The 27,117-nt window shown below is 44.4% G+C and overlaps 1 protein-coding gene across 2 annotated transcripts; it reads left to right on the forward strand.

The window, feature by feature from the left end:
• Positions 1–18,779, forward strand: LOC136168546 (major histocompatibility complex class I-related gene protein). Of its 2 annotated transcripts, none has more exons than XM_065936161.1 (6): positions 1–153; positions 10,594–10,863; positions 11,521–11,796; positions 12,825–13,100; positions 13,700–13,801; positions 16,581–18,779. In XM_065936161.1, exons 1-6 carry the CDS (start codon positions 99–101, stop codon positions 16,619–16,621), a joined length of 1,020 nt encoding a protein of 339 aa, XP_065792233.1. In that variant the 5' UTR covers positions 1–98; the 3' UTR covers positions 16,622–18,779. The 2 variants fall into 2 exon arrangements, with proteins under 2 accessions (XP_065792233.1, XP_065792235.1); XM_065936163.1 differs by having other exon boundaries at positions 10,594–10,854.
• Positions 18,780–27,117: the final 8,338 nt, after the last annotated feature.

The raw sequence follows: 27,117 nt of genomic DNA on the forward strand, positions 1-27,117 counted from the left end.
CTGAGAGAGCCGATACAGTACAGGTTCTTGAAAGATCAACAGGGACCTATCAGTGTTTTAGTTAAAAGAATCAGAAGAGAAGGATTTTAGAGGGGCTGATGATGCTCCTATTGCCTCTCATCATTGTATTAATGGTGAAGCTCAGCGATGCTCGTGAGTACCCCAAGTTCTCTTTGCTCTAAACTCCCCAGCTGAGGGAGCCTCTCGGAAATAGCTTGTCTTCCTAAAACTCCTGGTGAAATGAAGAAACCAGGGGCAGGAAAGTGTGTTTATTCAACCCAGGACTTGTCGGAGCGATGAACTGGAAAGCTGTACAGTTTTCCAGTTCCTGTGTGTAGGATCTTTATGTTACCCACCTTCTCTGAGGGGTTGGAAGCCATTCTGGAAAGACCCTCTGAGTAACTTCCTCACTTCCTACTTCCCTTCTGAACGTTGTTCCCTTTCTTTTCTGCTCATGTCTTTTCTTTTACTTTTGTTTTTCCTCCCTGCTAGCTTGGTGAGTCTCATGAGGGCGTGGTCAGGGTTTCGGGGCCACTGAATAGTAGAGCAGATCCATTGTTCACATGTATTTGTTTATCCTCCTCACCACAAGCCCTACCTGTAATATAAGATCCCAGAAAGATAAAACCATGCTTCTGAACTCTTGTACTGAGTGTAAGAGTTATGAACTTAGTAGAAAAAGTTTTTCACTTTATGGGGAACCTGTGTTACTAGGGAAGCAGTTGCTTTCTGTTGCCCCAAATACACAAGAAGAATGATGGGCTGGAAGCAACAGGCTTCTCTGCTCGAAGCAACTGCTTTCTCAGCTAGAGTCCAGCATTCCCAGGGGGTTGCCAGACAATGTCTGGGCTACCACCATAGGCAACGATGCGTGAGCATGATGGGAAGGAGCTCTTTCAAGACATCTGTGTGTTTTTTGACGACCTACTATGTGCTGGCACTTTTGGGGACATGATCGTGGACAGGATAGACATAGGTCTAATTCCTTAGAAACTTAATCCAGAAAAGTCCTACCATTCAAGTCAGAAATGGGAAAGATTGAGGGTGAAGGTAAGAGACAGAGGATAAAAAGAGGGCAGGAGTGATATTTCTAGAAGGTAAAAGGCCTATATATTACCTGTATTTGATTCTCAAGGAACTCACCAATAATATGGCCACAATATCCCCTAAATATAATCTTTCTTGTGTTGGTTTAACTAACCCTTGTGGCTCAGATGATATCCGCATTTCCAGATGAGGAGATCCAGGCCTAGAGGTGGACTCAGCTCACATAATGAACAGAGTCTGAAGTACCAGCAGGTCTTCCCAGCCACAGTCCTGGGGTTTCCCACAAAATCATAGCGTCTCTGGATGTGGATGCTCGGTGCTTTGATAACTGGCGGGATGAGAAATAGAACCAGTCATCTCTGAAGGGCAGGGAAGGTCACCTTGTGCTGGCTCTCCTTCTTTTGGCTCCTTCCGCTGCATCCTTCTCTGCCCTGTGTTGTGTCCTGGGAGGTTGACTGCTACAGACGACATCACCCAGGCTCTCTCACAGGCTGATTTCTGTTTGGGTTCACCCAGTAGGAGACGCTGGGGGAGAGCAATCAGAGAGCAAAGCGAGGCTGAGGTATTACCTTCTTTTCCCTCTTTCTCTAGTGCCTCTGGTAGTATAATAGCTGTGTCCCTCCGCAATATAGTTTTCCATGAATGGCCCCTTCATGGTTCTAGCTACCATTGGGGTTCAGGAACACTATTTGCTCCTCTCATCGCTACAACCCTAGGGCTGGTAACAGCTTCCTATAACTGCTAGCTTCTGGGTTCCCCAACATCCCTCATTTGTTCCTGTAACCTTGCTCACAGCTCTGTGTAGAGTCCCTCCACTGAAGTTTCTTCATGTGACTCATCTAGAGTGAAGGCTATTACCTGCCAGGACCCTGACTGAGCATGCTGAGCATTGAGGAGTGCTAACAGGAAAGGGAGATGGGGTTATGAAAAAGGACTTGGTCTACTTGATAGTTGGACCTAATGCTGGCTCTGAGTGGGAGCTTCTAGAGATGGAAATGCAGGGAGGAGACACCAGAGTGTGTGAGATCACAGAGCAATGTTAAGATCACTCCAGCATCGCTTCCAGTATGTTGTTCTCATTGACTCCATAGCCTTCAGTAAACTGCTCTTGCATTTGTACTCCCATAGCTCTTGCTCCCAGTTTTATAATTTTCTATCTACCAAAATCTTTCAGTCAAGGCTCCACTTAAAGCGGGGAGAGCGATCTCCATTTTTCTTGTTTCCCTCGTACATTCTAGTGACCAATAGGCACTTAATAAATACCTCCTGGAATTTATGTTCCAAGGTGATGTTTCTAACAAATTGAAGGGATCTGACCATATACCATAGAGCAGGGGTCCCCAACCCCTGGGGCCATGGACCAGTACTGGTCTGTGGCCTGTTAGGAAATGGGCCACAAAGGAGGAGGTGGGCGGCAGGCAGGTGAGCAAGCAAGCAAAGCTTCGTCCATATTTATAGCTGCTCCGCATAGCTCGAATTACCACCTGAGCTCACCTCCTGTCAGATCAGCGGCAGCATTAGATTCTCATAGGACGCTCAAGAACCTGCCACAAACTGTGCATGGAAGAGATCTAGGTTGCACGCTTTTTAGGAGAATCATCCCGAAACCGTCCCCCACCCCTCGTCATTACCCAGTCTGTGGAAAAGTTGTCTTCCAGGAAATCAATCTGTGGTGTTAAAAAGGTTGGGGACTGCTGCCATAGAGAACTTGGGCAGCAATAATGACTAAATTCATGACTGTGGTTTATTCTGGTTGCAGAATACTTATGAAAAAGAAAGAGGTTTCATGCTTTACAACTCCTCCTGTTCCAGTCTGTGGGAAACTGTGAGCTGGTGACGTGGTGGGTGTAATCAGGTTGGGGCAGGCATGGGATCTCTCTTGCAGAGCCATATGTGGTTTGTATGGTTGATCCTGAAAAACACCAAGGTCAGTCTCTTGATATTATTCATAACTCTGTGGATATTTCAATATTCTATATCAATCTGCTTCATGAAGTCCTTCACAGACAAGGACTGATGATAGATAAGTCCCCTGAATTGTCAACTGGGCTAGTGTTAAGAGACAGGCTTGCAAATTATCTGCTAAGAAATGACCTTGAGTTCCAAGAGTTAACATGAAAAAATATGGGCACTTGCTATAGACCTTATTAGACTTCAGTCTGTTTCCATGGAGCTGTTGCCAAGGTACATGCAGTAGAAATTTCTCCAAGATACTGTTTTACTCCCCTAAGGCCGTCTTCTTCTTAGTTGACATTGAATCTATCTAAATCCGAGAAATTCAACTAATTTGTAGATTTTCTTCTGACTAGTGGGAATATTTGTCTATTCTTACTAAAACCCATTGACCTCGGTCATCCTCTCACCCTAGAGGATTGCCAAGGTCTCAAAGGAAGGGGCCTAGGTTAAAGATAAAACACATGACTTTTTAAATACTTGCTTTATGAAACCCAAGTTGAGACAGATGATAAAGGACATTCTTTCTGACAGCCAAGTTTATATTCATTATGGAAAACCTTTCAAGAATATGAGTACCAAATCACATTTTGTTACCACTTCAGTGAATCATTTTATAAGAATAGAATTCATAAAACTGTAATTCTTCTGGGAAATAGGAGACCTGTGGTCATCATTGTATATAGAGTACTGGGGGTAAAAATCATCAAGGCTCGATCATTCTTTCATTCTCTGAAGCTCTACATGGCCCACAGTGGTCTCCTTGCTATTCTTCAAACACATGGAATGGGCAACTTTCTGGAGGACTTGGGCTTGTTGTTCTGTCTGGAAGGTTCTCCTATGGCTGACTTCCTTTCTCCATTCACATCTCTGCTCAAGTGCCACCTGCTGAGATGGCCTTTCCTGGTCCCTCTACCTATAAATCATCCGTCTTCACATTCTATTTTCCTTGTTTTCTTCTTTTTTAAAATTAGTTTTCCTCTTTTTAAATTTTCTTTTCTCCTTATCTTTTTCTTCATTTAAAAAATTTTGTTTACTATTATGTATATTTCCTTTCCCTGCTTTATTTCTCTTCAAAACCCTTATCAGCAGCTGATCTTGTGTTATATACTTACCTACTGCCAGTCTTCCTTCTAGAAAGGAATTCAGATAGCTGGGACATTGATGTGTTCATTGCCGTATTCCTAGCAGTTAGGACTGTGCCTACTGGAAGTTCAGAAAAGAATAAAATTTAAAAGGGACACTGGTAACTTCCAAAGGGTAGCTTCAAAAGAGTAGCTAAAAAGTCAAACTGTCACATTCGGCACTTCCTGGCCCTCGACAAGTTTCTGTAGTGAGAGGAGTTGTGAGGAGAGACTGGCAGTTCTTGAAATGTATAGAGCCACCCACATCACTGCATAGTTGGACAAGTGTCCAAAGGCCCTCTTAACTAAAAATATCACCCTCCACTTCTCCCTCTCATTCCCACGATGCCTGAAATTCCAGAGCATAGTTCCCAGGAATCATAATCATTTTGACTGTGTTAAGGCATAGGGCCACTTGGGAGGCCCAACAAATAATTGGGGCTTTGTTGAACTGGTCATAAATCAGGACCCACGGCCAGTTCTAGGAAGGTCTGGAGTCTGGTTCCCCTGGGACAGGAAAATCTGGGATCCTTGACACAAGGGGGCAGGAGAGAGCACTGGTGATCCTGGCAGGAGCCTGAAACAGAGCCTGGGATGGGGAAGTGACTCTGCTTCTGAACAGCTGGGCAGTCTAAGGCAGAGAGGCTTCCTGCTTGAGAGGTCAGAGGGAAATTCTTGGGCCCTCTACTTTGGATTCTAAGGATGATCTTGGACAATTTTCTTCATCTCTCTGAACCCGTTTCCTATCTGTGAAATGGGAATTTTAAGAAAGTGAAAAGTGTTAGTCAGTTAGTTGTGTCCACCTCTTTGCAACCCCATGGACTGTAGCCCGCCAGGCTCCTCTGTCCGTGGGATTCTCCAGGCAGGAACACTGGAGTGGGCAGCCATTCCCTTCTCCAGGGGATCTTCCAACCCAGGGATCAAACCCAGGTCTCCCGCGTTGCAGGCAGATGCTTTACCCTCTGAGCCACCAGGGAAGCCCTGGGAATTTTAAGATCTACCTCAAAAGGCTGCAGGACGTCTCAGGTTGCTCAGATGGTAAAGAATCCGCCTGCAATGCAGGAGACCTGTTTCAATCCATGGGTTGAGAAGATCCCCTGAAGAATGACTTTCATTTTCGTTTTCACTTTGGCTCTCCAATAATACTGTAAATTCTGGGAGGAAAAGAACTGGTGTCTGATCTCTTTCCCTTCCTGACATTGCCTCATAATTCCTCTTACATGGTAGAAACTCAGATATCAATTGCCCTCATGGATGACTATCTGAAAATACTTTAGCAGTTATTTCCACAGCCTTTTGTCAAAATGGTCCAGCTAGTTCATCTATAGGCTAAAAGGAACTTCATTTAGGACATAAAGTCACCACTGAATTTGGTCTGATTGCTGTTCAGTTGTGTTGTTCAGGCTTTTCAGCAATACCTATCAGAGGCTGTTGGAACAGAGCAGCCTCTTTGAGAAGCAGCTTGACTGGCCTAGACAGAAGACCAAATTCAAAATTGTAGATTTCAGTCCACTAAGTGGATTGATGCCAATAATCTGTTCATGGAAAGGGAGAGAAAAATCCAATTTGGTAATTATTGCAAGAAGAAAGAATCAGAAGGTCAGAATGAATCATATGAAATTGCCATTTTGGTAGATCAAAACTAGTCCAATAGAGGTTTTTCCAAATGATTCAACCTTCATAGTTATATGGAAATCTAATCATCCAGGCAGCAAATCCATGGGAATATAACTTATCACAAGGTCTAACGTATCATGAAAGAAAGGGTACCGTGAATTTTCTCCTGTTTTTCCTGTTCTGAGTTACTGACTTAACATCTGTCAACCAACTTCCCATCACAGTTAAGGTAACATTTTGGAAGCCCAAGTAAGGAGCAAGCGTGGCTCATACCTATGGATACACCAGATGGGTAATTGAGTGCATGGCAGAGGAAGGGGACAGGGCTGTGATGTCCTGGAGCAGAGCCACACCTTGGCTGCACGAGACTGGATGGGCAGGCAACTGGCAGATGGAGGCCAGCCTTTAGGGGCAGAGCAACCTTTGAAGTCAGGGCTGGCTAGTGGAGAAAAACTGCTCTGAAAACAGGAACAAGACTCAGATGGGGGTTGGAGAAAAGGACATTCCACCGTCCTTGGACAGCTGGCAACAGACCATGTGTCTTTCTATTGACCTCTTCTAAACTCTGGATTATGCAAATCTTTATGAAGTTACATTTTTGTAAGAAAGTGAAATTACTTGGGTTGTAGATATTATGTATGGAGATGATGTCAGTGATACTCATTTAGAATAAATAACCCCATTGAGCAGTAATACCCCAAGTTGGTAATACTATTTTTTTGTTTGTTGGCATCTACTAGGCATGCAGACCCCAGATGTCATAGAAGGAAACCCAGTTTCCGAGGGAAGATCTATGTCAATGACATAGTCTCTTTTTAAATTCCTTCTTCCTCCCTCTCTCTCATTCTTTGTCTGGGATTTGATTTCTATGAGGCTTTTTGCTATCAGAAGTGTGGAAGCAATTCCTACCTATTTCTTTTCCCCTTATTCACTCAGCTCCTGCACGTCAGCTGTTAAATTTATTTATTCACCCAGGCCTCACTGCTTTTCCCGGAATGTGCCAGGGTTGACCTTTCCTTGGGGCCTTTGTACAAAATCCCCCTGCCTGGACCGCAGTCCCTAGACATCTGCCTGGCTCCCTTGTTCTCTGCAGGCACTTATTCAAAGTCTTCTCAGAGCAGCTTTCCCTAACTTCCGCTGTTTAGAATTACATTGCTTAGTCCTCTTTGCACCTTTATTTTTTTTCATTGCACTTTTTAAATGACCAGTTATATGTATTTATTTTATATTGTCTGCCTTCCTTGTGTCTTCCCATTAGGATGTAGGCTCCAGAAGGGCAGACGTTTTTTATCTGTTTTGTCTGTGATGTGTTCAAAGTCCAGAACAGTGCCTGGCACAGAGAAGGTACTCACATGTTTGTTGAATACTCAGATGGAGACTAAGAAAGTGTGAGAAAATGTTCATGACTTGCTCTTCCTTTTGCCTCCATCTTTGAGCAGTTGCATAATCTGTGGAGGAACCACAAAACCTTTCCAGATGTAGAGAAATAGAACCGTTTGCAAAATGGGTTGCAGATTCCACCATATTTCACCTTTTACAGACTCCAGGCTGGATGTAAATTAGATTTCAGCTCTGCTTCCCATTCACCAGCTTGCCCCTTATGAAAAGTATTTTTTAAACTATAAGTTCCTGGGAATTCCCTGGGAATTATAATTTAATTTTATAAAATGTTAATTTTATTAAAATTTCTATTTTAAAGTTTAAGTCCAGTGGTTAGGACTTGGAGCTCTCACTCCTGGGATCCTGAGTTGGATCCCTGGTCAGGGAACTAAGATACCTGTGTGGTGAGGCCAAAAATGTTTTTTAAATAAAGCATAAGATCGAAATTAAATTGATTCACATTCATTCCAGCATAATTAATTATTTCAAAGCAGAAAAATAGTGTTTTACAAACAATTTACAAATACCTACAAATATTTAAGTTCTGACTATGGGCTAGGCTCCCTGTGCTAGGCCTTGTAGGAAATACAGAGGGAAGAAGCTCAATCCCAGTTCTTAAGCATCTTAGGACTGAGAAGTGGGTAGAAGGTGAACAAAGATAAGAGAATAGAAGGCAGAATATGGAATTATTGCTTTGGGGATAGAATTTGTGCCTCTGTTTTACCCTCAGTCTTGTTTTCATAAGAATCACACTTTTATGATGGTCTTATGTCCAGTCTCAGAGGTTTGCACTGGGTTGCCTCCCCATTCCAGCCCCCACTGCCACAGGAAGGGAAAGGGGTGGGGAATAAAAGGTCAAAGCAGTTCAGAGGGACCATGGGGCCTTTATGCTCTGCCCAGGCCTGGGGGAGACCAGGTTCCATCTTGCTCAGCACCACAGCTGACATGCAGCATACGACCTCCAGGGAGGGGGCCCATGGGACAGTGGGTGCTGCCAAAAACTGCCTGCACCCCAGCTGGAGGAGCAGAGAGAAAGAAAACTGAGAAAAAAGAAAATTGGAGGCACCTGCAGGTTACAGAACTGGTACAATCAGTTGGAAGGGGCCAGAGCTGGGTAGGTCTGGTTTGGCCTCAGGGAATCCTATTCCCCATCATAATTGAGGTGAGGGTTCCCTGGCCTTGGGGAGGCCTGTTTTAAAAGACAGTCTGCACAGTATGGATTCTTTCATAAACAGCTTTAGAAAAAGTTATAGCCAGATGTGCATGCACAAAAATGAACCCAGCTATTTTGTGAACTGTTTTTTTTTTTTTTTTTTTTTTTTACTTTTTTCTTAAACATATATTTAAAATGAAGAGGAAGGAATAAACTTCATTAAGTGGCATTCAACCTGGGGGTCAGCCTGACCCCCATCTGAGCTTTTCCACAGTGACCAAGGCCGTGCCTGACAATCTGAGCATTCACAAAGGGGACAACAATGGGATGAGCTACCTGGAAAAAACTGGGGGAAATAGTGTCTAGGACAGCTCTAAGACACATACAAGAGAAGCCGTGGATGTGGCCCCACCTTTTAGAGGGCCCTGCTCCAACAACTGCCTTACCCACATCCTTCCCCGCAGAGCAAGGCGTCCAATGAGGCCAAGTAGAGGTGCTTGCCCTGGGTCTGCACCCCACCACAGGTATCTGGAACCTGCAGCTCTCTGCCCAGATGACTCAAGGCTGCTTGAATTTACAGAGGATGGACCTAAGGCCTCCTAAGGCCTCTTAGCCTTGGACCAAATGCTAAGTCCAAGAGGTGGCAAAGAGGCAGTGTTTATAGATGGAGTCTGAGAGAACAGGGTGTCTACATGTTGGCACCAGGCCCTAAGCAGGGCTGGGTGGAGTTGGGGTAGGTAGAGAAGGAGGTAGGTCCAGGCTAAGGCCCAGGGGCTGGAAGATAGAAGCTAGCTTTCTCTGCACCGCCACCAAGTCAGATTTTTGAATTTGAACTTGGACTTTGAGGTCATTTGAAGGGATATTTGGCAAGGTAGGGAGGGTAGAACTTACTGAACAGTTCGTTAGCTTGATTTATCCCTGTAAGATATTTGGGCCTCTGGCACGTGGGCCTCCTCTGATCACTTGACTCAGCCTTGCAAATGTCAGGGCTAGTCTTGGGGGCTGTCTTTAGAGATGCTGACTGGGGAGGATGTTGATGGGTCAGGATGGAAAGAGGTAACAAGATAAAAGGGCTAGAGATGGGCATTTCCAGACAACAGTGAGCAGAGCAGGGGAAGAAAGCCACCGTGCTGGGTGCCTTCTCCCCGCCAGCTCTTTGGCAGGACATGGAGGCCCTTGGTCTCTTCTGCCTCGGCTCTGCTTACCTCTTAGGCATCATTTCTCCTTTCCTCTGTGACGCTTGCTAAGCTCCAGCATCCTAGGCCATTGGTTCCCAGAGTGAGCCCCGCTCTCCTAGCCTCTGTCTGTACAAATTGTTTTCTGTTCTGCTCCTACTGTCCTCTCTTCTATGTCCCTGCTCAGCCTCATTGCCTGCTCACCTCCTCCCTGTCCCAGGATCTCCCCTAGGACATATCTTCTCTAAGAAAGTCTTCCCTGAGGGCTCACGCCCTGCACTGACCCTATTATGACACCATCCCATTCCTTCCAGACTGTGCTGTCTGTCTCCACTAGATGTGGAGCTTACTGGTTGACACGAGAAGTTCAGTGCAAAAGCAGCAGAGAAAGTCAAGCAGTTTTGCTACATCTTATCTGGCTTTTGACCATCAGGGACTGTGACAATTCTTACAGTGAGGTTTGGCTAGAAGAAAAAAGTAGAGAAATAATAGGAAAATGGTTTTCAGAGTTGGTTTGATATAATAGACAAAGCATTCTGCTTTTTAAAATTTGAAAATTAAATTTTTTAAGGAAAAATTAAAAATTTTCCTTGGAAGGCCTGAGTCTTTATGTGGGTTCTCACTGTGGGTCTGTCAAGCAGACTAACCAACCTGGGGTGTGTGTGTGTGTGTGTGTGTGTGTGTGTGTGTGTGTACATGTGCCTGCACAGCAGTGAGATAGGGGCCCTCATTTATCACCCTAGAGCCTCTGCTGGTGAAACCTGGGGGTTGGTTATCAGGGTTTTCAAACCCTGAGAATCTCTCAGGGATAGATCTCCCTGGAGGGGCCAGTGAGTGGTCCTGGGCCCCTCCCCAAAAGACCAGAGCACTCACCTACAAGTTGAGTTACCTGTAAAAAAGTTCGACCTGAGGTTTCCAACCTGAACAAAACAGGCTCCAAGTCTTGGCTAAAGCTCTGAAGTCCTTTCCAGGTCGAAGTTCCTGGTGTTCTGTGATTCCATAAGAGGAAGTAGCAGCTGCGTCCCCGAAAGAATGGGTGCAAGTGAACACGGAGGACTATCGTGGGGTTTAGATGGAATCTAGCAGGTTATAGATCTGGATCAGCCGTGACTCTAAATATCTGCCTTCTCTGCCTCTCTCGCAGGGACTCACTCTCTGAGATACTTTCGCCTGGGCGTTTCAGAGCCTGGTTCTGGGATCCCTGAATTTATTTCAGCTGGGTACGTGGATTCTCATCCTATCACCATGTACAACAGTGTCTCCCAGCGGAAGGAGCCGCGGGCCCCATGGATGGCGGAGAACCTGGCGCCTGATCACTGGGAGAGGTACACACAGCTGCTGCGGGGCTGGCAGCAGGCGTTCAAGGTGGAGCTGAAGCAGCTGCAACGTCACTACAACCACTCAGGTGGTGAAGGCAGCAGGGATGGGCGCGTTGCTCTCTAGCTCCCAACCCGGGAGAGGCCCCTGGGCAGACAGTGACTGTGAGCTGAGCTAAATTCTTTGGGCAAAGCTCGGGCAATCTTGTTGATGGGGTTCAGTGCCTGCAGTCCATCCTGTGCCTCTTCCACATTGTCTGTTTCTTCCCCAGGACCTCTGTGCCCTCATGTCCTTGTCCCATCCCCATTCAGGCTGCTGACCTGCATCTTCTCCTTTCTCCTAAATCTAGCCATTGCGTGTCTTATTTCCAGGCTTAATGAGGTGCTTGCTTATGGGCAATGAATGACTTACTACATTAACTTTCCCGGGGATATTTCTGGCTCCTGGATATCTCTCCCTCCTCCACTGCAGTAAAAAGTTTATCAGTTAGTTGTTCCCAATATAGGATAACTCCACAAGGCAGGAATTATCATACTCCTTTGACATGCAGTAGGTACTCTGTAGATACCTGTGTATAGGTGGGCTTATATCACAGGAACTTTCTAGAGACTCAGTGATGCCATGCCAAGCCTGTGCAGTGATGTATTCTGGGGTCGAAGATGCTTCCAGCCATGCCCCCAGTCAGATCACCTGGGTACCCACCTCTACATCCCCATGTCAACCCCTCCCTTTCTGCCATTCATGTATCTTCCAGGGGTTCACACTTACCAGAGAATGATTGGCTGTGAGTTACTGGAGGATGGAAGCACCACGGGATTTCTCCAATATGCATATGATGGACAGGATTTCATTATCTTCAATAAAGATACCCTCTCCTGGATAGCCATGGATAATGTGGGCGACATCATCAGGCGGGCATGGGAGGCCAATCGGCATGAGTTACAATATCAGAAAAATTGGCTAGAAGAAGAATGTATTGCTTGGTTAAAGAGATTCCTAGAGTATGGGAAAGACCCCTTACAAAGGACAGGTAAACAGGAGGGAGGACTCTGTCCCCACATCCTCAGAACTAATGGTTTCATACATAACATTTCTCTAATTTAGCTTTTAGCCATCCTTTTTTGAAATCTGTTTTGTTAGTTGGGTTACAGTGACCTGTAACTCCCCATGAAAACTTTCCCTAGCTACCTTTTTATCAGCATTTTAACACCACTCAGCAATTCTACTTTGTTTTGAATGGAGTGTGTCCAGGGACACTTCCTTTTGGGGGATTCAGTAAGATAAATCCTCCCATCTCCTGTTAATGATAAGTTGGGTAATATTGGGTTGGCCAAAAAATTCATCTGGGTTTCCCTGAATGAACTTTTCGGCCACCCCCCCACCCCCCTTCGCAATACTTAGGGAGGTAATGCAATTCTTCAAGCTATGTAGTAACCAAGAGATCATAGAACATCAGGATGAGTTGAAAATCTGAAATTAGAAAAAAGACAGAGGGTCTTTGCTTTCCTATAGAGGCTAGGATAAGATTCCTTTCAGTAAAAAACTCCTCTTATACATCAAAGATATGTTTCAATTGGTCAACTTTTAGTTAACACAGAACTTTTCATGTATGATCTCATTATTCAAAATGAATTACGACTGTATCATGCTGTGGGAAACTCCCAGACACAACGTGCCTTTTCCCACAGGAGTGATGTTTAATGGTGGGGCTTTCCAGAGCTATGGCAGCCCCTTGCGGACGCACCTGGACCTCAGGTATGAATATGGACTCTCTGTTCAGGCGCATCAGTTTTGGAGGCAGATGACTGGAGTTTGTTTCAATTCTCCCACTCACTAGCTGAATACTCATTTTCATTTTAATGGTTTCAGGTAACAGAAATCTGCTCAAACTGGCTTTAGATCAAAGAATTTGTTATTGGTGAACCTGGGTTCTGGGTCATTCTTATTTTTAGATGTTTCCTGCAATGAAGAAAATTGGGAAATGCAGTTGCTGTTTTCTCATATTGTGCACTCAGTACATAAGATACTTCTATTTTAACTTGAACTTCTTTTTTCTAGAGCCCCCAAAAGTCAGAGTCAGTCGCAAAGAAACTTTCCCAGGGATTACAGCTCTTTACTGCAGAGCTCATGGCTTTTACCCCCCAGAAATTTCCATGAAATGGATGAAAAACGGGGAAGAAATAATCCAAGACACCGAGTATGGAGGCATTCTTCCCAGTGGGGATGGGACCTATCAGACTTGGGTGTCTGTTGAGCTGGATTCTCAGAACAATGACATTTACTCCTGTCACGTGGAACATGACGGAGTCCACATGGTTCTTCAGGGTTCCCAGGGTAAGGCTGGGGTTGTGATTGGGGAGTGAGCCTGAGAAAAGGGGGTGAGTGGGAACCATGGATCACTGCGTACTTAAGAATGGGTCTGTTAAAACAGAGGTTCTCTCAACTTTTTGGTCCCGGGGCTCCTTTATGCTCAAAAAATTCTTGAGGACCCCAAAGAGCTTTTGTTTATGTAAGTTATATCTATTTCTATTTACTGTATTGCAAATTAAAATTTTTTAAAGAAAAGTAAACACTAGAAAACATAGCATTCTATTTGCTGTCAGAGTGATGATGTCATCTCATATCCTGTGGCCTCTAGAAAATTCCACTGTGCCCATGTGAGAGATGGAGATTAAAAAAAGGGGGGTGGGGAATCATGACTTAGATCTCATTGACTCTGACTGGGTCTTGAGGACACCTCAGGCATTCAGACCATACTTTGGGAACAGCTGTTCCTGTTTCAGATTATTCTCCACAGAGGGGTGAAGTAAGAAGTCACAGTAAGAAAAGTAGTATTGGGCTTCTTGATGATCACAGGAAAAAAGTCCCCCAAAATAACATAGAAGAGCAGGAGGACACGTGGATTTTTTCCTCCCTTATTTGCTTACTTTCAGAATCGGAAACTATGCTTCTGGTGATGAAAGCTGTTGGGTTCATTGTCCTCGCCATTGCCCTGGCTGGAGTTGGCATCCTAGCCTGGCGAAGGAGGCCCCGAGGTAAGAGGCACGTGGAAGGATCCTGGGGATGACAGACTGTCTCTCTACAGTTCCAGACTTTTATTTTCTGCACCTGCCTCTCCAAGCTCCATTTAGAACTGGGTTTGGCCTCATTTTGTTCCATAGAACCTGAAACACCCCTCTCAGCATATAGGGAACACACACCATGGATGATGCTTGAAAGGAGAGTGGTCTGTTTCCTAAGTGGTGCCTGATGTCTACAAAGTAATACAGTTCCTGTCCAGGTAGACTGTCCTTTTTGCAGTTGGTTCATAGAAGATATGGTGACATTGATTTGTCTTTTTCCAAATGATCTCATTATTGTTAATTACTACAGACCTTTAAAAAATTAATTTATTTGAATTGGAGGCTAACTACAATATTGTGGTAGTTTTTGCCATACATCGACATGAATCAGCCGTGGGTGCACATGTGTCCCCCCCATCCTTGAAGCCCCCTCCCACCTCCCTCCCCACCCCGTCCCTCTGGGTTGTCCCAGAGCACCGGCTTTGAGTGCTCTGCTTCATGCATCTATTTTACATATGATAATATACATGTTTCAATGCTCATCTCTCAAATCATCCCACACTACTCACTTTTGAGAGGATTTTGTCTTTTGTTACAAGAATTCAGTAGGTTTTCCCATTTTGACAAACATTCAGTTCAGTTCAGTTCAGTTCAGTCACTCAGTCATGTCAGACTCTTTGCGACCCCATTAATCGCAGCATGCCAGGCCTCCCTGTCCATCACCAACTCCCAGAGTTTACTCAAACCCATGTCCATCGAGTTGGTGATGCCATCCAACCATCTCATTCTCCATCATCCCCTTCTCCTCCTGCCCCCAATCCCTCCCAGCATCAGGGTCTTTTCCAATGAGTCAACTCTTTGCATGAGGTGGCCAGAGTACTGGAGTTTCAGCTTCAGCATCAGTCCTTCCAATGAACACCCAGGACTGATCTCCTTTAGGATGGACTGGTTGGATCTCCTTGCTGTCCAAGGGACTCTTGAGAGCCTTCTCCAACACCACAGTTCAAAAGCATCAATTCTTCGGTGGTCAGCTTTCTTTATAGTCCAACAACATATATACATGACTACTGGAAAAACCATAGCTTTGACTAGATAGACCTTTGTTGGCAAAGTAATGTCTCTGCTTTTTAATATGCTGTCTATGTTGATCATAGCTTTTCTTCCAAGGAGCAAGCATCTTTTAATTTCATGGCTGCAATCACCATCTGCAGTGATTTTGGAGCCCAACAAAATAAAGTCTCTCACTGTTTCCACTGTTTCCCCATCTATTTGCCATGAAGTGATGGGATCAGATGCCATGATTTTAGTTTTCTGAATTCTGAGTTTTAAGCCAACTTTTTCACTCTCCTCTTTCACTTTCATCAAGAGGCTCTTTAGTTCTTCTTTGCCTTCTGCCATAAGGGTGGTGTCATCTGCATGTCTGAGGTTATTGATATTTCTCCCAGCAATCTTGATTCCAGCTTGTGCTTCATCCATTTCTCATGATGTACTCTGCATATAAGTTAAATAAGCAGGGTGACAATATACAGCCTTGACATACTCCTTTCCCGATTTGGAACCAGTGTGTTGTTCCATGTCCAGTTCTAACTGTTGCTTCTTGATCTGCATACAGATTTTTCAGGAGGCAAGTCAGGTGGTCTGATATTCCCATCTCTTTAAGAATTTTCCACAGTTTGTTGTGATCCACGCAGTAAAAGGCTTTGGTGTAGTCAATAAAGCAGAAGTAAATATTTTTCTGGAACTCTCTTGCTTTTTTGATGATCCAGTGGATGTTTGCAGTTTGATCTCTGGTTCCTCTGCCTTTTCTAAATCCAGCTTGAACACCTGGAAGTTCAGGGTTCACATATTGCTGAAACCTGGCTTGGAGAATTTTTTTTTTTTTTTTGGCTTGGAGAATTTTGAGCATCACTTTGCTAGCGTGTGAAATAAGTACAATTGTGCGGTAGTTTGAGCATTCCTTGGCATTGCCTTTGTTTGGGACTGGAATGAAAACTGACCTTTTCCAGTCCTGTGGCCACTGCTGAGTTTTCCAAATTTGCTGCCATATTGAGTGCAGCACTTTCACAGCATCATCTTTTAGGATTTGGAATAGCTCAACTGGAATTCTATCACATCCACTAGCTTTGTTCATAGTGATGCTTCCTAAGGCCCACTTGACTTCACGTTCCAGGATGTCTGGCTCTAGGTGAGTGATCACACCATCATGATTATCTGGGTCATGAAGATCTTTTTTGCATAGTTCTTCTGTGTATTCCTGCCACCTCTTCTTAACATCTTCTGCTTCTGTTAGGTCCATACCATTTCTGTCCTTTCTTGTGCCCACCTTTGCATGAAATGTTCCCTTGGTGTCTCTGCTTTTCTTAAAGAAATCTCTAGTCCTTCCCATTCTGTTGTTTTCCTCTTTGCACTGATCACTAAGGAAGGTTTTCTTATCTCTCCTTGCTATTCTTTGGAACTCTGCATTCAAATGGGTATATCTTTCCTTTTCTCCTTGCCTTTTGCTTCTCTTCTTTTCACAGCTATTGGTAAGGCCTCCTCAGACAACCATTTTGCCTTTTTGCATTTCTTTTTCTTGGGGATGGTCTTGATCACTGCCTCCTGTACAATGTCACAAAACTCCATCCATAGTTCTTCAGGCACTCTATCAGATCTAATCCTTTAAATCTCAGAGTTTATTGAACACTGTATAATTTATTCTTGAGCTATAAGGAAAAATGCACAGATATCTGACTACAAACTCTTTTTCTTTCAGGGAAAAACAAAGTCATCTACCTTTCTACACCAGATCACTGATGAGAGATGGCTGTTTTCCAACTGTCTCTTCTCTAGGAACCATGGCCTCCTCTGCCCCATATGGACTCAAGTTTACCACTCAAAACTCTTGACCACAGCCACAGCAGACACAGATGTTACAGGATTACGCGTTTGTAATCTATGTGCATTTCTACACATGAGAGAAAAATAGGAGCTACAAAATGTTATTTGTTCTTTGGCTCTAAAAAGACTGTCGGGTATCAGGCTCTTTTGATGGAATTTTTTAGAATGTGCATGCTAAGTTGCTTCAGTCGTGTCTGACTCTTTGCCATCCTATGGACTTTAGCCTGCCAGGCTCCTCTCTGTATGGGATTCTCCAGGCAAGAATACTGGAGTGGGCTGCCCTGCCCTCCTCTAGGGGATCTTCCCCACCTAGGGATTGAACCCATCTCTCTTACATCTCCTACATTGGCAGGTGGGTTCTTTACCACTAGTATCCTTTATTACATTTCCTCTAAATACGGCTGCTCTTCTGACACAACATTTCCTTACATCCCATTTGTCAACAGTGGTTTGCAGGTAGATTAGAGAACCGCGGGACTGGAAGAAACCTTCAATCCAAGGCCAAAAATGTTTTTTCCAGTGCCTTTGCCTTGAGCATCTAGCCTCCACTTGAATTCCACCAATGATGGGCACCTCACTATATCATAAAAGGCTTTTCTCTTCTTTCAGGAAAATGTTTACTATGCAAAAGCTGTGGGTGCCATGACTGTGACCCTACAGACAGGTGGGATCTTTCCATGAGGGCAGTCAGCAAGTTCCTACAACAGCCTATGAATGGTGGGATCATTTCACACCTTTCCTGGCCTAAGAGGAAGCAAAAGTGCCCTGTTCTTGTGGCAGCTCTGCCTGGTAGCTGGGCATCTTGGAAATATACCTCGTCAGATCTGTCCTTCTGCCTTATACGGGAAAGTAAGAAAAATAATAATCAGACATTATCACCATCAGTGGAAATACAAAAACATGAACCCAACTGCCATCTTTTAATGTAAAAATGATAGTATGTCTCAGAAGAGGGTTCAGTTCTAATTTCTACCCTTCCTCTACAGGTTGTAGATGGACTCAACTCACCTTTATATATATGCTTTTTCTCCATACATCTGCTCTGGAAATAAACAGAAGTCCCACTGTGAGAATTAAGATACCCTTGATCCTCCTTACTCTTTTCAGCCTCTTAAAATCCTCACCATCACTTTCCTCTCATCCTGCCCCTGTGCAGCCACTGGTCCTCTGGTTGACCGTCAATTCTATATTCATCTGTCCCACTTCACTGACCCTGTCTGACCACACACCTCAGCCCTGATACTTCGGCAGACCCAACTTTGACAGCTGACTTTAAGCGTGTACATCAGACTTGACCTTTGCTCTTTCTTGACCGTGACATTTGCCCTCCGACTTTAATCATCACAGTCACAGGTATAGACATTCTCAGTGTGCAAGGGCTATTTCTTGCTCTACTGTCCCCACCTCCTTCCATGGATGAAGCTCCCACCCCGCATCTCTTTCCTGGCGCCAGCTGAGTTGCATAAGAGTACATTTGTGTTTGTTTATTTTGCTTTTAGGGTTGCCATGGGTGATTTCCATACCATCTTTTAAGCAGTGTTGCACTGTGAAGAGAGCAGCTTTATTTCTAGCATGGTTTCTTCTTACAATTAGAATAGTTAGGGACTTAGTATATTTTTGAATCAATACTTACAGTGATTCAGGTGCTAATATCTATATAAATGTCTTGTCTCTCCAACTGCACAGTACTCTCATCAAAGATGTTAATAGTCAAAGCCTTTTTGTGCTGCCAGGGCCTTGCCCTACACTTCACTTGTAATAAAAATGTCTGTGTGGATGAAGAGGAGAAGGCAGAGGCAAGGGCAAGGATGTGGTGATGAGACATCCAGTAACGTACTTGCAATATCTGTTTCTCCCTTGGGGGTTTTATAACATAAAGAGAGTTATCATATAAATATAATATAAAGGGATGATTTTGTACCTTTGTTTTACAAGTGGCTCAAGATTACATTATTTCTTGATAATTTTGGACTTCTTGCTTCGTTAGCTCGTGTTTGTTGATTACAGATGCTCAGCTATTGGAATCTATGAAATATTTGATAACCTAATTAAACATTAAAAACAACTGTGCTATCACCACAATCATCTTTTGACTTTGGATTGTCTTTACTTGGGCGTCCTTTGTAACTCAACTGGTAAAGAATCCACCTGCAATGCAGGAGACCCCGGTTCAATTCCTGGGTCAGGAAATTCCCCTGGGGAAGGAATAGACTATCCACTCCAGAATTCTTGGGCTTCCCTGGTAGCACAGACAGTAAAGAATCTGCCTGCAATGTGGGAAACCTGGGTTTCAACCCTGGGTTGAGAAGATCCCCTGGATAAGGGCATTGCAACCCACTTCAGTATTCTTGCCTAGAGAATCCCATGGACAGAGGAGCCTGGCAGACTACTATTTGGGTTAAGAATACTGGATGAGAAATATCTTCAGTTCCCTTCTTATTCATCTTGTTTTTTAAACTCTATTTATTATATATTTTCTCATTAAGCACATACAGACCAAGATATAGCATACTTAAATGACAGTGTATGAGGGAAGGGAGGAAAGCGGTTTGAAGAGCAGAATGAAAGCCAGGCAAGGCTTTCCTGGCCCAGGCTCCTCTGTCGTATGCATGAGCTGTCCCATCAGAGAGCTGGCCTCCTCTGCTTCTCCCACTATTTTCAAGTTCTTCTGGCTCATTCCTTATTTCCAAGGAACTACATACTTGGTTTTTCCTCTTCTATTTTTAACCTAAGAAGAGATTTTTTTTGCAGTTGTGGCCCTGAGGAATAGTCGTCCTCTAGGGAGGCCAGTTGATCATTTTTGGGCAGGGTCCCTCCGAGTGGTCACACCTTGTTTTCATCACCTGTGTCTGGGGTCTTTGCCCTAACAGGTGTAGGTCAAGCATCCCTGTGGGTGCATAAACTGGAGTGTCATTGGATTCACTTACTGTGATTGCCAAGTGGTCAGATACTTGTCTCGGCTGATCAGTGCATCTTCCAGCAGCAGAGTCTACAATGAGAACAACCCATCACAGTCAGAGGGTGCCTGGAGGCCCCAGAATTGATGCACGGGTGTGTGGGGGGGTGCAATTCTTGCTCTTTAGCTCCACATTTCCAGGGTGAGCTGTTCTTCCACATACCATGAGTTCACAAAACGTTCTCCAGGGAGGGAAAGGCATTTGCTCCAAGTGCCAGTGGGCAGCAGCACTGGAGGGGTGCGGGGTCATTTGTCTTCCAGCCCAGATGTTTTCCACTTGACTGCACTGCCCTTGTTGGAGAAAAAGCCACCACTGTCCTTCCTGAAATGCCTTCACCATCTCTCTTTCTTTGAACTTTTGCCATCTTTTAGCCTTTGATCTCACTGTAACATCTCTGCATCTCTTTCCCTTTGGGCTCCCTTTCTCCAAAGTCCTTTCATCTTCCAGTTACCCCTGCAGGCTGTGTAACAAACCCCAAGCCCTAGTGACTTAAAACAACAGCAATTGTTTTTATCATTAATATCTTTCAGAGTTTCTGTGGGTTGGGGATTTGGGTAGGCAGTTTTGTCTTGGGGTTATAGTCAGATAGTGACTGGAATTAAAACAGTGAAGGACTGGAGCAATTCAGGGTGGAGGATCAGACATCTTTCTCTCTGTGTAGACTCCGGGGCCCTCCATGTGGTCTCTCTGTGTGGGTTAGATTGGGCTTCCTCACAGCATGGTGGCCTCAGGGCAGCAAGACCGCTTACACGGCAGCTAGCTTCCCTCAGAGCAAGTGTCCCAAGAAATAAGGGCAGAAGTGGCCTAGCCTTGGAAGCCACATCATGTCACCTTCGCTATACTCTAATTAGTCAAAGAAGTCACAAAATCCTATTCAGGTTCAAGGGGAGGGTATAGAGACCTCAACACTCAATGGGAAGATTGGCAAAGTCACGTTGTGGGAAGAACATGTGGGTGGGAGGTACGGTTGTGGTCGCTTTTGGAAAGCCAGAGCCCATCACAAGCACTATGTCTCACCACTCTCTCCCCATTCACAATGCATTAGTGTCTTATGACTGCCATAACAACCCACTGCAAACTGGGTGGCTTCTGGAGCAATAGATTTTCCATCTCACTGTTCTGGAGACCAGAAGTCCAAAATCAAGGTGTTGGCAGAGCTGTGCTCCCTCTGAAGCCACCAGGGAAGTCTGTGCCAGGCTTCTCTCCCAGCTGCTGGCAGTGCCTTGACTTGTGGCTGTGTAACTCCTGTCCTCACTTGGTGTTCTCCCTGTGTGTGGGTCTCTGTGTCCAACTTTCCCTTTTTATGAGGATAGCAGTTGTACTGGATTAGGGGTCCATGCTTCTCCCATAAGACCTCATCTCAACTAACTACATTAGCAACTACTCCATTTCCAAACAAGGTCACATTCTTAGGTACTGGGGCTAGGACTTGAATTGGGGGTATCCACAGTTTAGCCCAGAGCACACCTCTGCCAAACCTCTACAGGCTCCTCTCAATCCAGCAAAAGTTCCTTTTGCTCCAGTGAATCAGCTCGCACTTAGGAAATCAAAATAATTAAATGAACTCTCCCCAGAGTGAGACTGACTCGTAAGCAGTCCACCTGACCTTAACTTGCCATGAGAGGAGTTAAGTCAAATGAATCTGGCAGAATTTTGCATATGATTTTGGGGAAGTTTGGGGGACTGCTGTCCTTTCTTTAAATCATACCACTTGGTTTTCTTTCATTTATAAGGCTCATTCCCCCCAACCTTTGCATGACAAGGAAAGGTATTTTTGGCCTCCAGCTTTCATCCCTGATGGTGAAAGCAGCTGCTCATTGATCTACTTGCCCAACAGCTTCTCCTTTAGAGACTGAGGCTTCTGATGCCTGCTCTCTTTGGTTCAGAGGGAAGATGCTGGTGTCTTTCAGTAGGTTACCTATGCCTTCAGATCCCTGGACACAAGATCTCTGGAAACACTGAGCTGATGGGGACCCTCTGCTGAGGAAGAAGCCCAAACTGGGGCTCCAGAGGAACTCACCAAGCTTTCACTGTGGCCTCCTTCTCCTTCTCTCTTGCTTCCCCATAGTTGGCTTGGCTGAGTAAAAAGAACACCAAATATAGCCACCTACATGAGTGACTTACCACGTAGCTAGATAGACACCATTTATGCCATTACATGTATCTTTACTGTAAATCTTATTTAATTACAATATTAAACTCTGTCCATTTACTCCATCTCTGGCCCATGAACCAACTGAGGAGGGCCACAATTAAAATATAAGGGACTTTCGTGCAAATCAGAAAACTATTTCCTTCCTCTGGGTGAACGCTGACCAAGGCCAGGTCTTAATGGCTTAGCCAGTGGAACATAGAGTATTTCTACCCTGTTTGCCCTTTGGTGAGATGTCCCTATAGAGGGCACAATCTTACTTGACAGCTCTAATCCTACCATTAGAAAATGGATGGAAATTGGCTGCAGACTAAGATGAATGAACTGGTTTGGAAGGGAGGGGTGATGGTGGAAAAATACAGGTTAAGTCATTCAAATGGTAGAATTAGAAGTCCTATTTGTGTATACAAACAGCTAAAATTATCTGAAAGGTTTTACATAACCCTATCATGGAGTTTATTTATGGCAATCTATTTTTAAATTTCTATGTCATATTAGACAGTCCATTTGCACGATGCCTTGTATGTAGTAGGAACTCAGTAAATACTTCTTGAATGAACCAGTACAGTATTTTAATTAGCTGGTCCACATGTACTGGTGAAAAAGAACAGTGTCATCTTACAAATGAAGTCATAGAGAGGAAATATCCCACTCAGGATTGTATGACATTCAAGGGGCCCAGGATGAACACGCCAAGGATTCATCTGAATTCTTCAAAGGTTTCATCAGCATTAACAGTCTTTGTTGAATATGTTATCCTGTTATTGCCTTGTCTGTGAGATTAGGTATCCCAAACATTCTAACCACACTTCTCTTCCCCCCCTACACACATTAGGGACAAGGACAGATTTCAGAGGTTCTTACCTTCAGCCACCTTTTTCTGGAAGGTTCCGAGAAGAGGTGCTGAGAAAAGAGTTCTCAGCCATCTTGGGGGCTTCCCTGGTGGCTCAGTGGTAAAGAATCTGCCTGCCAATGCAGGAGCCATGGGTTCAATCCCTGGGTCAGGAAGATCCCCTGAAGAAGGAAATGGTGATCCACTGCAGTATTTTTGCCTAGGAGACTGGCGGGCTACAGTCCACAGAGTCACAGAGAGTCAGACACGACTTAGTGACTAAACAAAAAAAATCTGTGGCTATCACTCAGCCATCTTGGGGACCCAAATATCTGATACTTAATATGTTTCTTTTTATTCTTAAGGATTCTGAAATTTCCTACCATCACTCAGAAGTATTTAGTTATTAATGCAAGTTTTAAAAATTTTTATTAATTTATTTTATTTTTATTTTTGGCTGTGCTGGATCTTTTTTGCTGTGCAAGTTTTTCTTTAGCTGTGGTGACCAGGGGCTACTCTCCAGTTTCAACGTGCAGGCTTCTCACTGAGGTGGCTTCTCTTGTTGTGGAGCACGGGCTTTAGGGCACAAGGGCTTGAGTAGTTGTGGACCTCGAGCTCAGTAGTTGTGGCTCCAAAATTCTAGAGCACAAGCCCAGTAGTTGTGGCACACAGCCTTACACAAGTGGGATCTGTGGCAAGTGGGATCTTCCCAGACCAGGGATTGAACCCATGCCTCCTGAATTGGCAGGCAGATTCTTTACCACTGAGCCACCAGGGAAGCTCAATGAAGATTCTTGAAATACAAATTCCATCCATTCCTCCCCATCACCTGTGAAGTATAGGAAACAGTGCTAGAGAGAATTGGTCATGTTTGTATTTTCCTCTCCTGCTTCCTCCCATTCAGGGTTAGCGGAACCCAGGAGGAGCGTCTGCCTTTGTTCCGCAGTGGGGGTTGGGTATGAGAGAATGTTTGGGACCAGGAGGTTCTGAGTCCATTGGAGCTGGCGGTTGCAGTGAGCGGCAGGAAAGCTGAGTTGGCCTGGCCCTGGCAAGCTGAGGCTCGGGCTAAGGCAAGTGCTGCGGCAGCAGCCCGACCTCGAAGATGCAAAACCAGGGCCAGAAAGTGGCAACAATAAGGAGAAAAACAGGTTCTGAGAAAATAGCTTCTTAAATGGAAACTAAATTCAGGGAACAGGAGACTCCAGAAGGAAAGGGGAAGCCACCAGAATGGAAAAGGAAGTGAAACCAAGGGAGAAACGAGACATTCACCCCAAGCTAAAGCAGCCTGCTTTTCTCCCTTTTTGAAGAATCAGTGTAGATTCTAAGGTGACATTGTTAACTGAACTGAGTAAAAGCTCTCTCTATGTTTTTTTTGTTTTGTTTTTTTTTTTAACAGCAACATGACAGTAACCTAAATAAAGAATTCTGGGAACACACAGAGATGACACAAACGCAAAAGGTGAGACGATTCCAGAAAAATCTGGAATAATAAAAAATAAAACGTTTGGAGTCCCATCAGCTGCCGAAATACAGCCCCTTGACGTACTTGAAAAGATTCCAATGCTTATACTCTGCATGTCACTGACATAATGGCTACAGATATGTGGCCCTTGCGTGACGCACCACAGGAAGTCACCAAACCAGATGTAACCCCCAGAGGCTGAGAACTTGGGCTGCCTGCCATCTGACTTTTAAAAAACTGAATTAGTCATTGATCCCTGAGGAGCAAGGAGGGTTGAGGATGAAAGGCAAACTGCTCTAACCCAATTTAGGTCTTTGCAACAGAAATTCGTCTACATCTACAGGATGACAAGTCTCTAGGCCCAGTGATGCCATTTTCAAGGATTGGCCTCTGCCACAATGAATTAGTCATTTCTTTGTGTGGCACTGCATACACCATACTTTCATTAAAGCCAGAGTTTATTTATTCCAGTTTCTCACTAATAATCTGCCATGGATATTGACACTCAAGTCAAATTCATATGTCCTTCATTAGTTAATCAGTCATTCATAGAATGTATGTTCCATGAGGCCCAAGACGCCAGTAGTACATAGTAGCACATAGTAGACACATAGTAGCACATAGTAGACATTCAATAGCTGTGTATATTGACTAAATGATTTTCTGGAATACCTACTATGAGCCAGACTATATAGAAAATGGAACCCAATGATGTTTTGAAAATCAAATGCAGAAATGGCCCAAACATGTGCTTATAAGCAAGTCAAGCTCACATGATAGAGAATGATTCTAGGGAAGATAATCTGGAATGTATTTCTGTAAAATAGCCCCTGGGCTTCATGTTAATAGAAGAAATACAATTCTGACAATGACCTTTAGGGATAATGCAGAAAAACACAGGTTGGATAGAACTCCAGAGCCTAATGGAGATAGGAAGGCTTGTATATAAGTACTGCTTTAGTGAAGGGGAGGAACGAGAGAGAGGGGAGGGCTGGAAGAGCCCAGGGCTGCCCTCCCCCCCTTCAACCCCCCTCCCCCTGCCGCAGCAGCTGTGCTGGGCTTCCAAGGTCAAGCGGCAATTGTGGTGGTGACATCGAGGAACCAGGAGATGTCCAGTGAGCCAGAGGAAGCTCTAATCCCCTAATTTCCTTTTGCCTTCCCCAACCGGCCGGTCCTCAGAGTCCACTCCCTTTCTCAGCCCCGCAGTGCCCTTTGGCTCTGCCCCTCAAAGGACACTGGCTCCTCTGAGCTGAAATTTATGTTTCTGCACAGCTGATCTCTCTGGCTAGACTGGACGCCGCTTAAGGACACAGTCTGAATTCAACCTCCTTTGCTTGGCATCAGGGGGACTTGAAGTTATTTATCGTCTCAGCCTCAGTTTCAAAAAAACAGTTAAGTACCTCTTTCCTGGTGTTAGTGTGGGAGTCATAGGAGATGTGTGTGTGTGTGTGTGTGTGTGTGTGTGTGTGTGTGTGTGTGTGTGAAAGCACTTGGCACAGCACGTGCCACATGCTGTGTCTCTTCCTCTAGGTTTTCTCCAGGGACTACTCCTTGTGCCCCACATAATCATAGCTACCACTTATGGAATACTTACTATGAACTAGGCACTTTACATGTATGATCTCTTTTCCTCATAATTTTAGCAGCAGGTCTTATCTCCATGTCACTGAAATTCAGATAAGTTACATTTCTTGATGAGGCCAGAGTTCATAAATGACAGATGCATGATTCAAACCCAGGTCCTTCTCCATATAGAGCTGCGCTCTTTTCAGTACCTCACCCTATCTGCACATAGTAGGCATTCAACTGATGCTTGATGAAAATTATAAGGTATCATTTACTCTAAGGGCTTCCCTGGTGGCTCAGATGGTAAAGCGTCTGCCTACAATGCGGGAGACGCGGTTCGATCCCTGGGTCAGGAAGATCCCCTGGAGAAGGTAATAGCAACTCACTCCAGTACTCTTGCCTGGAAAATCCCATGGACAGAGGAGCCTGGTTGGCTACAGTCCATGGGGTCACAAAGAATCAGACATGACTGAACAACTTCACTTTCACTTCACTTTCACTACTCTAAACTATGTTCTAGGACTTCCTTGGTGGTCCAGTGGTAAAGAATCTACCTGCCAAAAAAAGGGCACATGAAAAGATGCTCAACATCACTAATTATTAGAGAAATTAAAATCAAAACTACAATGAGGTAACAGCTCACAGCAGTCAAAATGGCTATCATCAAAAAATCCACGAACAGTAAATGCTGGAGAGGATGTGCAGAGACGGGAACCCTCCTACAGTGCTGGTGGGAATGAGGGTTCGAACAGCCGCTATGAAGAACAGTATGGAGTTTTCTTAAAAAACTAAAAGGAGAGCTCCCATGTGATCCTGCAATCCCACCCCTGGGCAGATATCCAGAGAAAAACACAGTCCAAAAAGATAGATGCACACCAATGTTCACTGCAGAACTGTTTACAGTAGCCAAGATATGGAAGCAATCTAGATGTTCATCAACAGAGGGATAGATAAAGAAGATGTGGTAAATATATACATAATGGAATATTACTCAGCCATTAGAAAGAATTATATAATGCCACTTTCAGCAACATGGATGGACCTAGAGATTGTCAAGACGAGTGAAACAAGTCAGACAGAGAAGGACAAATATATGGCATCTCTTATATGTGAAATATAAAAAGAAATGCTACAAATGAATTTATTTATGAAACAGACTCACAGACTTAGAAAGCAAACTTAAAGTTGCTGGGGTTAGGGGAAGAATATGAGGAAGAGATAGTTAGAAAATTTGGGACTGACATGTACACTCTGCTATATTTAAAATGAAAAACCAACAGGTCCTATGAAATAGCACAAGGATCTCTGCTCAATGTTATGTGGCAACCTGGATGGGAGGGGAGTTTGGGGTAGAATGGATACATATCTATTTATGGGGGAGAATGGATACCTGTGAAAGTGAAAGTGAAAGTCATGTCCAACTCTGCGACTCCATGGACTAAT

The sequence above is a fragment of the Muntiacus reevesi genome, chromosome 5 (assembly GCF_963930625.1).
Source record: "Muntiacus reevesi chromosome 5, mMunRee1.1, whole genome shotgun sequence".
In the NCBI taxonomy this organism is placed as follows: Eukaryota; Metazoa; Chordata; class Mammalia; order Artiodactyla; family Cervidae; genus Muntiacus; species Muntiacus reevesi.